Genomic DNA, 13,033 nt, shown 5'->3' on the forward strand with positions numbered 1-13,033 from the left:
GGGTATGTGGAACATTCCTTGTTCCAGTCCTACATGGGCCCCCACCCAGAACTTTTTCTCTGGTACACGGATGACATCCAGAACTGGAAAAGCTTATCCATTTTGCTTCCAATTTCTACCCTTCTCTCACCTCCACTTGGTCAATCTGAGTCCTCCTTTCTGAGGACAGGCTGGCCACCAACATCCACTACAAACCAACCACAGTTATCTTGATGATACATCTTCACATCTTGCTTACTGTAAAGACTCTGTTCCATTCTCCTAGTTTCTCAGTCTCTATTGCATTTCTTCTGATGATGCCAGCTTCAACAAAAGGGGAGTCTAAAGTGTCCAGCTTCTTCCCCAACCAAGGATTCCCCATCACTGTGGTTGATAGGCCCCTCAGCTGTGTCCTGAACCATCTCCCCACACTTCAGCTCTCACTGCCCTCTCTTCTCTCCCACAATAACAATAAAGGCTCCCCGGTCCTCATTTACCATCCCACAAGCATCCACATCCAAAGGATCATTAGCCATCATTTCCACCACCTCCAGCAGGATGCCACCACCAAAAACACATTCCTCTCCTCTCTCGTTAGCCTACCGAAGGGACCATTCTCTCTGGGACACCTTGGTCCACTCCCAACACCTTCCACATTCCCAGAGGACCTTCCCATGCATTCAGAGAAGGTGCAACACCTGCCCGTTTACACCTTCCTCCCTCCTCACCATCCAATGATCTGGACACACTTTCCAGGTGAAGCACTGATTTATCTGTAAATCATTCAGTATGGTCTACCATATTTGCTACTCAATGTGATTTGCTCTACACTGCAAGACGAAACACAGACTGTGAGACCACTTTGCAGAACATCTATGCTCTATCTGCAAAAATAACTGAGCTTCCCAGTGCCTGCCATTTCAACAAACCACCATGATCCCTGGCCAATATTTCTGTCTCAGGTTTGCCTTGGTGCTCCAGTGAAGCTCACCACAACCTGCAAGAACAGCATCTCATTTTCCATCTCATTGGAGATACTGCAGCCTTCAGGACTCAATATAGAGTCCAATAAACGTTAGGGCCTGAGCACTTCTCCTATGTCCTTTTACCTTCTCATTTTCTGCCCAACTGTTTTTCTCTAGCTTTCTGGCCCCATCTCTACCCATTGTTACTCCTACCCCCACCACCACCCCCCATCCTATTTTCAGCATATACACCAATCCTTTCCTAGCTATCAGTTCCCCGTCTGTTCTGAAAAAGGGTCACCAGACCAAAACTGTTAACTCTGCTTTCTCTTCACCGATGCTGCCAGACCTGTTGAGTTTTTCCAGCAGCGTCTACTTTTGTTTCTATTTCCAGCATCCACTGTTCTTCAGTTTTTTAAAAATTAATTTTTGATTAGTCAATGTTAAGTATGACTTCTCAATATGATGCATCGTTTTCTGTTAAATGTAACTGATCAACCTTCGAGGTATTGGCTGAGAGTAATCTATAAAAATGCTTTTCAAAAGGGATGATTCTTTTGCTCACTCCTATACAAATGCCAACATTTGTATTTTTTCATTGTAAAATACTTAACACTATATTAGAGACAAACATTTTCATGGTGGGGGGGGGTGCCTCATTTAGATTATGTGAGGTGGATGGGTTGACCAAGGACATGAACCACCATTACAGTCTTGCATTCCAAAGAAGTTGTGTTATTGGACAATCTCACTACAGCATGGGAAATTTGATGTCACAATGACTGAAAAGTAAATTTCGGAACTTAAATCTGTCAGACCTGTTGTTAAGAGATATTATAGTTCAAAACTGATTTTGATATTCCTACTCTGTGCACTTCAATAAATTAGATAGCTTTCATAGCTATTCTAATGCAGAAGTGTTAGTTTATTCTTAACTTCAAGGCATCTAAGTTGTACTATGTATTCCTACAAAGAGGAATGTGCATGTGCAAATATTTCCTCTTTAACATATCAAGTAGAAAACAATCATGCTGGGCTCTGTTGGATAAGAGAGTTCTTAGGTCCTAGCTATTGCAAAATCCTTAACAGACTTTCAATTTTATTAGAGATTGACATTTGAATGGGATAGACATCAATAGTCTAATTACAATGCACTGTTCCCTGTATTTACTTTATTTAACGTATTCACAGGCCCACATATTTGTGGTTTACCTCACATTGCTTCTGCAGGGATATGTTGCATATCAATGAAGGAAAACTAGCATCGTAAGTTTTCCATATAGCAATAGATTCTTAAGTTCAGGGGACACTTCCTAAGAATCTGCTTATCCAAATGGTATATAAATTCAATACCACCAATATAACATCAGCAAGAACAGCATAATCAGGTAAGTTAAGTTCCATGTCTGCAACAGGGAACAACAAGAAATATTTAACCTAGTCTATACAGCTTTGGTGATGAAGGATAGAGAGATAAATTATGTTAACAGTACAGTGAGCCACCACTCAATATTTAATTTCATTACCTAAGTCATTAGCTCGGATATCAAGTAATCCAGGGCTACTAATGCTACTGGGAAGGGATGTTTCAAGAATCTCCGATTGATACAGTGATGTTGGAGTACTCTGTCTTCTTGGCACAGATGATGGCCCATTTTCTGTGCAAGGTTGCCTCTTTACTGTTTGTGATCTCTCTTCATCTGGAAGATCAGAAGCACTCTGTACCCGTGGCTGAAACAGGAGAAACTGGTTTCAATAATATGAAATAGGAACTTTTAAGTTCATTTTCTTAGTCCAATGTATTTCCAACAGGAATAATGCAATTTTGACAACAGTTGATCAAGAATGTTATGAAAAGTAACTTAATTTGAATTAACAGGCAGAGCTTTCAATCTCTGCATGGGCATAAAACTGGCATATCAAATGGGATACAAATTGAAAATCAGCAAAAAAGGAAACTTGATGCAGTATATAACAGGGTAAAAACAATGACTGCAGATGCTGGAAACCAGATTCTGGATTAGTGGTGCTGGAAGAGCACAGCAGTTCAGGCAGCATCCAAGTAGCTTCGAAATCGACGTTTCAGGCAAAAGCCCTTCATCAGGAAGTATATAACAGGCAGCCAATTCCATTCTGTCTGTTTTATGCTCTAAGAGTTGACAGTTCTGCCCAAATCTTTTCAACAAACTTGAAGATTATTGAAAAATAAACCTTTGAAAAATAAACTATAGACAATTAAACCTAATCAAGTCTCTATAACGTTTGTACGCATGAATGGCGAAGGTTAAACTTTAAGATACCTTTAAAACCAATTGTCTTTAATTGCTTATTTAGGTAGAGGGAGGTATAAATTGCTAACAATTATTGCGCTGTAACAAAGACAGTGAAATCTTAAAGGAATCATTCAAATTTAAAATACATTAAATGCTTTTCTAACAAAGAAAAGCTGTTGTGCCTTTACTCTGCATTCCTGATCTCTTTAATTTCACCACTGTGCTTTCAATACTCCTCTCAACTTAACATTCCTTTTTGATTTATCCTACTTATCCTGTATGGTCCTAAATAAACAGGGACATTTTTAATGTAAGAGTGCCTCACCCTTTTCCTTTGTAGGAAAATGTCTGCTCTATATCCCACCTTCTCCTGAACTAGCTCCCCATACTCTGACATTTAATTTCTAGCATCTGTTTTCATCCACGTCTAAAAATCACACCTCAACTTAAAACTCATCTTCCATTAGACTCTCAAGAGTTGCTGTGACAGAGAGCTCCTTTCATTTTAGGATGATGAATACTCTGGGCTGAGGTGCAGAGGGTGACAGGAGAGAAAAGAAATGCACATCTGCCAAAAGTAGTTTCCTGTTTTGCGAAGTCAAGAAAAACTTGCATTTGCACTTCTCGCAGTTCATTGTAATATTTCAAAGACTGCATAATTATCTAACTCAAATTAAGAATCCTGGTGTCAATCCACTACATATGGCTAGTGAGCTAACAATGAAGTTTTAGGGGTTCATGCAGAAACCATACAAATAAATTTCTACAATGGTTCAGAAACCTTTTCATTCTGATGATTTGTGCATAACTAGTAATTCATCATAAGTTTTGCTGCAGGTGATATACTTCAGTAAAAGTTAAAGCCCTTAAGCTAAATGCATCATTTAACCTATTTAATTGCAAGCCTAACAGCCCGACATTTTATTTTAACTACAACCATGTAAAGTTGGTATAGTGTAGTATTTTGACCAATTTAAGTTAAAAAGACAATTTAACAATGAAATTTGATTTTTAAAATTCCCCTAGCAGGGATTACATACATCAGTTCTGTTTTTTTTGGGGGGGAGGGAGAAAGAGAGAGACAATTGCATAAGTACTCACCTTTGGTGGAAGGGGAGGTGGAACTACTCTTTTAAGTGTTGACCTTATAGAAAAATACAAATAGTTTAACAAAGTTCAAAAAGGATACAATGTAGATATAACATGAAGACAGAAATATGTTAAGATTTCACACATTAGAAATACAAAACCAGCAAAAGCTCAGTTCCCCAACCTTCAGGCAAATTCATTTCAGAGATAACAACTAATAGAAATACGGACATTTATACTTCTCTTTCTCCTTAAGCTGTAAGTCAAAGACAAAATTAGTCCCACTTTTATTTATTTGTTTGAGGATGACAGGCAAGGCTTTTATCCATCCTTAAACAACTTTCAGAGGATGTGGCAAAATATCTCCTCGACTCCATGAGACTATATATTATGGCCACGTGGCTTTTAACATCTGAGTTTCAGGCTTTTTTTCCCCTCAGTGACAGTGAAAGCACAGCAAGATATTTTCAAGCAATGACGTGTGATTTACAGGGAACATGCAGGTGGTGGCGTTCCCATGTGCCTGCCGTCAGTGTTCTTTTGGATGCGAGAGTAACAGGTTTAGAAGGTTTTGAAGGTCTTATAGAAAGTAAGAACTGCAGATGCTGGAGATCAGAGTCAAGATTAGAGTGGTGCTGGAAAAGCACAGCAGGCCAGGCAGCATCTGAGGATCAGGATCAGGAGTTTCCTGATGAAGGGATTTTACCCAAAACGTCGATTTTCCTGCTCGTCAGATGCTGCCTGACATGTTGTGCTTTTCCAGCACCACTCTAATCTGGACTCTGGTTCTCTTCATGGTTTAGTCTGCATACTTACACAAAACCATCTGAAATTATTTTCTACAATTCTTCATTGCCCATTCTACAGAAGGTAAGATGACATCAACAATAGCTTAACTAAATTGAGCTTCAGTAAACTGCTGAAACAGGCTGATTTAAGATTTTCTACAATGCTCATAGGCTAGTTATGAAAAAATATTGAGTCTTATTTAATATCTGTAAAATTAATGCAAATCCTACCATGAAACCTTCAAATTTGCCATCCCACAAATAGATCATTTGAATCAGTTCATTGCACTTGCAACTGAAAACATTTTATGATTCTATAGAAATATTAACATTGTTAAATTTGAATAAATTATAATGAATTACAATCTACAAGGGTACTTACGGTTCGTTTTCAAAGTCTTCATCCAGGTGCGCTATGTGTCCCCTAAAAAGTGATTTATAGCATTCCACATTATAATGACGGCGGTTAATAGAAAACAGATGCTTTATATTGACGGAAGCATGCATACCATCACAATATTAACATATATTAAATAAAAACAAAATTTAAATATATTGAAAAATGGACTCAAAATATGGTGTATAATGAAAACTAAGACAGATGTATAATATTTCAATTTAAATTGCTTGGGAAGATTTCAACGGGTGAACACAGGAATATGATTCTTAGATGAAGTCACACAATCCTTCTTCTACCTCAGAAGTACAAGTTGCAATTCAAGATAAGATTTGTTAGGTAATGAGTGACAATCTATAATTATACCCTAATCCATATCTGTACAGAACCTGCTCATCTGAAAATTAGAAAAGTCCACCCATTATAATAATTATTTCTTTTCCCACTTCTATATTTTTTTTGAGAAATGTTGGTAAAAGGCTGTTTCTAAAACTTGATAATATTTTCTCACCATCGTCCAATCTTATAGACCATAAGACCATAAGACATAGGAGTGGAAGTAAGGCCATTCGGCCCATCGAGTCCACTCCGCCATTCAATCATGGCTGATGCGCATTTCAGCTCCACTTGCCAGCGTTCTCCCCGTAGCCCTTAATTCCTCTAGACAACAAGAACCTATCAATCTCGGCCTTGAAGACATTTAGCGTCCCGGCTTCCACTGCACTCCGTGGCAATGAATTCCACAGGCCCACCACTCTCTGGCTGAAGAAATGTCTCCGCATTTCCGTTCTGAAATGACCCCCCTCTAATTCTAAGGCTGTGTCCACGGGTCCTAGTCTCCTCGCCTAACAGAAACAATTTTCTAGCATCCACCTTTTCAAAGCCATGTATTATTTTGTACGTCTCTATTAGATCTCCCCTTAATCTTCTAAACTCCAACGAATACAATCCCAGTATCCTCAGCCGTTCCTCATATGCTAGACCTGTCATTCCAGGGATCATCCGTGTGAATCTCCGCTGGACACGTTCCAGTGCCAGTATGTCCTTCCTGAGGTGTGGGGACCAAAACTGGACACAGTACTCCAAATGGGGCCTAACCAGAGGTTTATAAAGTCTTAGCAGTACATCTCTGCTTTTATATTCCAACCCTCTTGAGATAAGAGACAACATTGCATTCGCTTTCTTAATCACAGACTCAACCTGCATGTTTACCTTTAGAGAATCCTCGACTAGCACTCCCAGATCCCTTTGTGCTTTGGCTTTATTAAGTTTCTCACCATTTAGAAAGTAGTCCATTCCTATATTCTTTTTGCCAAAGTGCAAGACCTCGCACTTGCTCACGTTAAATTCCATCAGCCATTTCCTGGACCACTCTCCCAACCTGTCTAGATCCTTCTGTAGCCTCCCCACTTCCTCAGTACTACCTGCCTGTCTACCCAACTTTGTATCATCGGCAAACTTCGCTAGAATGCCCCCGGTTCCCTCATCCAAATCATTAATATATAATGCGAACAGCTGTGGCCCCAGCACCGAACCCTGCGGGACACCGCTCTAACATATTTATCATTGCCCTTTCCCAGAAGTACGTAACTGAGGATCTACCCAACTGAGATCTCAAAAACATTTGAGATCACATGGATGTAGGTTTGCTTGCTGAGCTGGAAGGTTCGTTTTCAGACGTTTCGTCACCATACTGGGTAACATCTTCAGTGAGCCTCCAGTTGAAGCATTAGTGGTGTAGCCTGCTTTCTATTTATGCGTTTGGATTTCCTTGGGGAAACCCAAACACATAAATAGAAAGCGGGCTATACCACCAGTGCTTCATCCGGAGGCTCACTGATTATGTTACCCAACATGGTGACGAAACGTCTGAAAACAAACCTTCCAGCTCAGCAAGCAAACCTACATCCAGACCTCGACCTGAGCTACAAATCTTCACAAAACTCGCTAATTTGAGATCATAATTTTGTATCTACCACTTGGTATGATTTACATTGTCTTTTTCATTACTTTTAGTGGCACTTAGCTTTTTATTAATAAATTCCTTGTTCAATATGGGGAGAGAAGGAAACTGTAATACGACTACAATGCACTAGATTTGTCAGCACCTTATATCTCACATACATGTGAAAAAAATAATTTGACACAAATTACATCTACCATGAGGATGGTTCTAGATAAGAGTTTTGGGTAGCACACTTTGAAGGAGAATAGAAACAATTGAAATCTCAACATAGTCAAATTGGGATAAGCTTTTATTTAGGACAGTAAAACATACATTTGACCCATCTCCAGAACCACCATTGCATCTACCACAAAACACATGTAGTACAGCAGATGGAGACATGGTAGCTACTGATTAAGCTGTTGAGTTACCGTTGTTGCAATTCTTCCTCAACACATTTAAGAAGGCTCCTTTGGAATCATAACAAAAAGAGGGAAAGAGTTTGTAGAGTAGGGTGCACAAGATGTGCTTCATGCCTGAGAAGTGTAAGAAACAGATTGCCATAAATGGAACTTACAGCATACTACAGCTGCTGGTAAATTAAAAATAAGTGGCAGTAAAAAGGTAACTTTACCAATTAGCATCTTCCACCTTTAATAGCACATAAAACTTAAGGTTACAGCATCATACACATTAGAAACATTTTGCACACACAATCCAATATTTTGAAATAACCAATTACAGAAGTTTGCTACGATAGCAACATGTCTCAATTATACAGCCAGAAAATAACAGGCATTAGTGAAAGAGAGTGTTGACTCGTGGGCCTGAAAATTTCTGTAAGGATTTCTTAGAGTAATTAAGTTCTGTGGTTACAGTTCAAGTTCATAGAAATTAATCAAAACCTTGAGTATAGCAGCCAACTAGGAGTGCACAAAACAAGCTAGACAGAATGCACAAGGGAGTGAAAGTAGCAGATAAAGTATGATGAAGAATCAAAATATAAGATTCTGCAAATCAAAGAAAAATTGTGCTAAATATCTAAGGATGAAGTTAACACACTTATGATGGTAAACTCAGAGCTCAAGTTTTCTTCTCAGACGTAAGCAATGCCTGCTAGACAATGCTGTCAAAATAATGATGTAGAAGTCTTGCTTAAACTGTATAGTGGTCTGATCACACCACATATTGAGAATCACAGCTAGTTCTGTTAACTAACAAAACAGTGACAACCTTGAACCACTCCCCTGCATCATACCCTCCCGTTACTATAGTACCCCAATAATTCATTTCTGCACTGACACAGATGTCACCTTTTGAATGAGGACGACAAGTCAGGAGCAGCACCAGGCATAAATGAGTTGTCAACCTGATGAAATTAAAAAGTGACAACATACATGTCAAGCAGCATTAACAGACATAATTAAGCAATCACACATTCAATGGATCAGATGTAAGCTACACAGTCCAGCCCTATCCAGTTGTAAACAAGGGTGGATGATTATATACTTAGAAAGAAGTACCACAAATATAGTCTCATCTTGAACAATGGGGAAAGCCCAGGACATCAAAAGACCAGGCTGAAGCACTTGCATCCACCTTCAGCCAGAAGTGCAAACCTCAATACGGAGGTTCGCAGTATTGTAAATACCAACCTCCAACCAATTCAATTAAGTCCACATAATATAACAATCAATGAAAAGCACGGAATACTGCAAAGAACTGAAGACTTGCGCTCCAGAATTAGCCACACCCCTTGGCGAAGCTGTTCCAGTACAGCAACTACACTGGCATCCATCTGGAAAGTTGATCAGATATGTCCCCTCACAAAACACAGGACAAATTCCATCCAGGCAATTATCTCCCGGGTTTAACTCTCAATCATCAGTAAAATTATAGATGCTGTGATCAACAGCGCTATCAAGCAGCACATGCTCAACAACAATTAGCTGTAACTGCAGAACTCAGCAGGAAAAGTGACAGTGACTAAAGGAGCCCAAGCAAACCAAGTTGGGAGATAATTCTACTGTTAGCCTTATATAGCACAAATCAAAATAGTGGTGATTGTCAATCACCTCAGCCACAGGATATCACTGCATTCCTTAGGGGAAAGCCCTAGGCCTAACCATCTTTATCTGGTTCATCAACAACCTTCGCTCCATCATTAGGTCAGAAGTGAGCATTTTCACCAACGACTAGCCAATCTTCAGCATCATTTACATCTCCTCAGATACTGAAACGGTCAGTGTCCAAATGTAACAAGACCGACACAACATTCAGGCTTGAGCAGATATGTGACAAGTAACACTTAAGCTTCAAGTGGCAGACAATGACAACCACCAACAGGAAAGAATTGCCCCCATGACATTTAACGGTAATACCACTAAATCTCACTATCAACTGGAAAATTACCATCGAACAGATTATTTGAAGATTGACCCATTCCATTTTCACACAGTACTAATAAACTTACCATAGTTCTGGAGAATCATAGGCTGTTCTCAGAGGTGGGTTTAACTTGAGGGTCACCACACCTCAGGTGAGGGACAAGGTTGAGAAAGCAGGACGCTCGTGGTGACCTCAGCTGGTACAGGAATTGAACCTTTGCAGTTACATTACTGTGCATTACAAACTAGCCATTCAGTCTACTAAACAAACTAAGCTCACAATATTAATGTATTGTATGCAGACTAAGGTAGATTTGACAAATGTCTTTATCATGGTCAATCCATTAAGGATATATTTAGAGGAAAGCAGTCAATACCTCAAAATTAGCACATCTGCAAGGCTTATTTTGGCAGAAAACTTTGCTATAGAACGTAGCTTGTGTAAATTATGAATTCACAATTTTCTGGAATTGATATTTAGCTCATGTAAAGGAAAACTATATTAAGCTCTGCAAAGACAGAAAGGAAATCTCTCATCCGGATGAGTATATCCTTTGGGAATATGAAGGCAAATTGGGAAATTGATGTAGAAAAGGAAAAGGTTTTTTTTTTGCTTGCTTTCTTTTGGCTAATAGCTTGTAAGGTTTTTTTTAAACAAAATAGGCTAATAGCCCAGCACAAAACAGTAACATCACAGGCAAAGTGCAAATTCACTGGTTGGAGATGGCTACTAATTTGACCATTTGAAGTTATTTTCGGACCAAAGGTAAATGAGGGAAATATTTACAGGCTACAAGCTAAGAGACTGGTATGATAGTTCCTCATTTAATTTTTTGAAAATAAGTAATTAAAATAGACATGCCAGGCCAGGTGATTGTGTTCTAAAAGCAAGACATGGGAGCTGTTGGACCCCATTGTACTTTATGGTGACCACATCTGGAACAAGTATTGGCTGCTTGAGGAACTCTGGCTCAAAGCCGGTGAGCTGAGCTGGAGTCTGAGCTTCGAACACTGCGACACATCAGGGATGGGGAGAGTTACCTGAATGCTGCATTTCAGGAGGTAGTCACGCCCCTAAGATCAACTACCTTAAAATTAGGTCAGTGATCAGGGACAGGATGATGTGACAAGGAGGATCCAGGAGGTAATGCTGAAAAAGCTTCAGTTCTTGAGTTTGTCTAACAGAATTGAGATTCTTGCTCCCTGTGTGGATGTGTGCGGACTACAGGGAGGAGGATGCACAAACTAATCATAGCACTGAGGTACATAAAGCCATTCAGGAGATGGCAAAGAGAAATGCAGTTGTAATCAGGGACAGCACAGTCAGCGAACAGACACTGTTCTGTTGCCAGGATTGACAGTTCCAAAGGCTGTGTTGCCTGACTGGTGCCCAGGATCAGGATATCTCATCTGGGGTGAAGTGGAACTTTGAGTGGGAGGGAAGATCCAATTGCCATGGTCCACATAGATAAACGTACAAAGAAAAAGAGGTTCTATTGAGGAAATATGAGTAGCTCGGAATTAAATTAAGAAACAGTAACCGAAAGGTAATAAGCCCTGGATTACTACATGTGCCATGAACAAATTGGCACAAGGTTAAAGAGGTAAAAACATGGCCCAACTGGTTCAAACTCAAGGGATATTGGCATCAGTACTGGGGGAGGGTGGTATTCTTATGGATTGGGCTTCACGTGAATCATGCTCGGACCAGAGTCTTTGCGCATTGCATAACTAGAGCTGCAGAAAGGGCTTTGAAGTAAATAGTTGGGGGGTGGGATAGACGCATGAAAATAATGGAGATAAGGTGGGTGGGTGTGTTGTGTGTGTTTCTGTGTGTGTCCAGCCAGGAAGGGGAGAAGATCAGCAGCCAAAACAAGTAATACGACAGAAAGGATCATGAATCTAACTTCAGGCACAGCACATATGGGGATGGTCAATGCAGCACTGAAGATGTAGCACTTAAGTGCATGCAATTTATGACACAAGGCAAATGAGCCGATTGAAATTTGAAGGTACGATGTTATGGGTTTTGCAGACATCTGGATGCAAGGAGATCAGGACTTGGAACTAAATATCCAAGCATACACATCCTATCACAAGGACAGGCAGATGGGAAGAGAGAGCAGGATTGCTTTGTTAGTAAGAAATGAAATGAAATTAATAGCAATAAGTGATATAAAGTCACAAGGTTCAGAATCTGTGAGAGTAGAGCTAAAAAAAACAAAGGAAAAAAAGACCCTGATGGGAATTGTGTACAGGTCTCCTAGCAGTAGTCAGGATGGGAGTAAGAAAACAAATCCGTATAAAGAAAATCCATGCAAGAAAGGCACTATTACAATAATCATGGGAGGACGTCAATATGCAGGTGGACATAGAAAATCAGGTTGGTAGCAGATCCCAAGACAAGAAATTTGTGGAAAATTACAGTCTTTTTGAAGTAGTTTGTGGTACAGCCTATTCTGGATTCAGTGACATGTAATGTGGCAGATTTAATTAGGGAGCTGAAGGTAAAGGAACCCTAGGAGGCAGTGACCATAGCGTGATAGAATTCACCCTGCAGTGTGCAAGGGATTTTTCCAAATGGAATAAAAAAAGCTTTGACGTCTTTCTCATGTGGTAATACTTTTACATATTTGTATACATCCCTATCTGTACAGGTTTTTCCTGCACCATTACATCAAACAGGGGGTCAGCTAACTGAACCTCAGCTCCTTCATCTTTCACTTTCTTGCTGTAACTTATGGCAGTACGATCTTGTTACCACATAGTCTGGAAAAATTCCAGGGTATTTTTCTTTTAGCTTCTCAGTTCCTTTTGTTTTCCTTTGGCTTTTCCACCACAAGGGGCGTCACTCCCACCTCAGATCCTGTTAGGTCACTGCCAAGAACAAACTGTATTCCTGGAACTGACACGCTGTCAATCACTTCCACTGTAACTTCCCCAGTCTTGATTTGGCTCTCCAACCTGATTTTACACAGGGGAATGCTAAATCTGTGTCCATTTATTCAACAAATTATCATCATCTCATCTAACAGAGTGCAAATACTTTCATTTCTTACTATTTAGACTGACCAGATCCCATATCTCTTAAAATTATAACTTCTTTCCCTTCTCTTCTTGTTCTTCTTGAGTAAACTTTATACTCAGAGGTGAAGTCTTTACAGAGATCGGGCACTAACTCAATCCCCAGCCCCTGCCAAGGCTGTGCAT

At 39.8% G+C, this 13,033-nt stretch overlaps 1 protein-coding gene across 2 annotated transcripts in view; it reads right to left on the reverse strand.

Moving 5' to 3' along the window:
• The window catches only part of map4k5 (mitogen-activated protein kinase kinase kinase kinase 5), a 190,308-nt gene that overhangs the window by 42,580 nt on the left and 134,695 nt on the right, over nt 1–13,033 (reverse strand). The window contains exons 16-19 of one of the 2 annotated variants that reach the window (XM_072568679.1): nt 7,868–7,906; nt 5,477–5,518; nt 4,319–4,361; nt 2,471–2,675 (exon numbers count right to left, since the gene is read on the reverse strand). In XM_072568679.1, the coding sequence (XP_072424780.1) occupies nt 2,471–2,675; nt 4,319–4,361; nt 5,477–5,518; nt 7,868–7,906 (329 nt within the window). The remainder of the gene's footprint in view (nt 1–2,470; nt 2,676–4,318; nt 4,362–5,476; nt 5,519–7,867; nt 7,907–13,033) is intronic. The other variant, XM_072568678.1, reaches the window with a different exon arrangement.

Source organism: Chiloscyllium punctatum, chromosome 4 (genome assembly GCF_047496795.1).
Source record: "Chiloscyllium punctatum isolate Juve2018m chromosome 4, sChiPun1.3, whole genome shotgun sequence".
Lineage (NCBI taxonomy): Eukaryota > Metazoa > Chordata > Chondrichthyes > Orectolobiformes > Hemiscylliidae > Chiloscyllium > Chiloscyllium punctatum.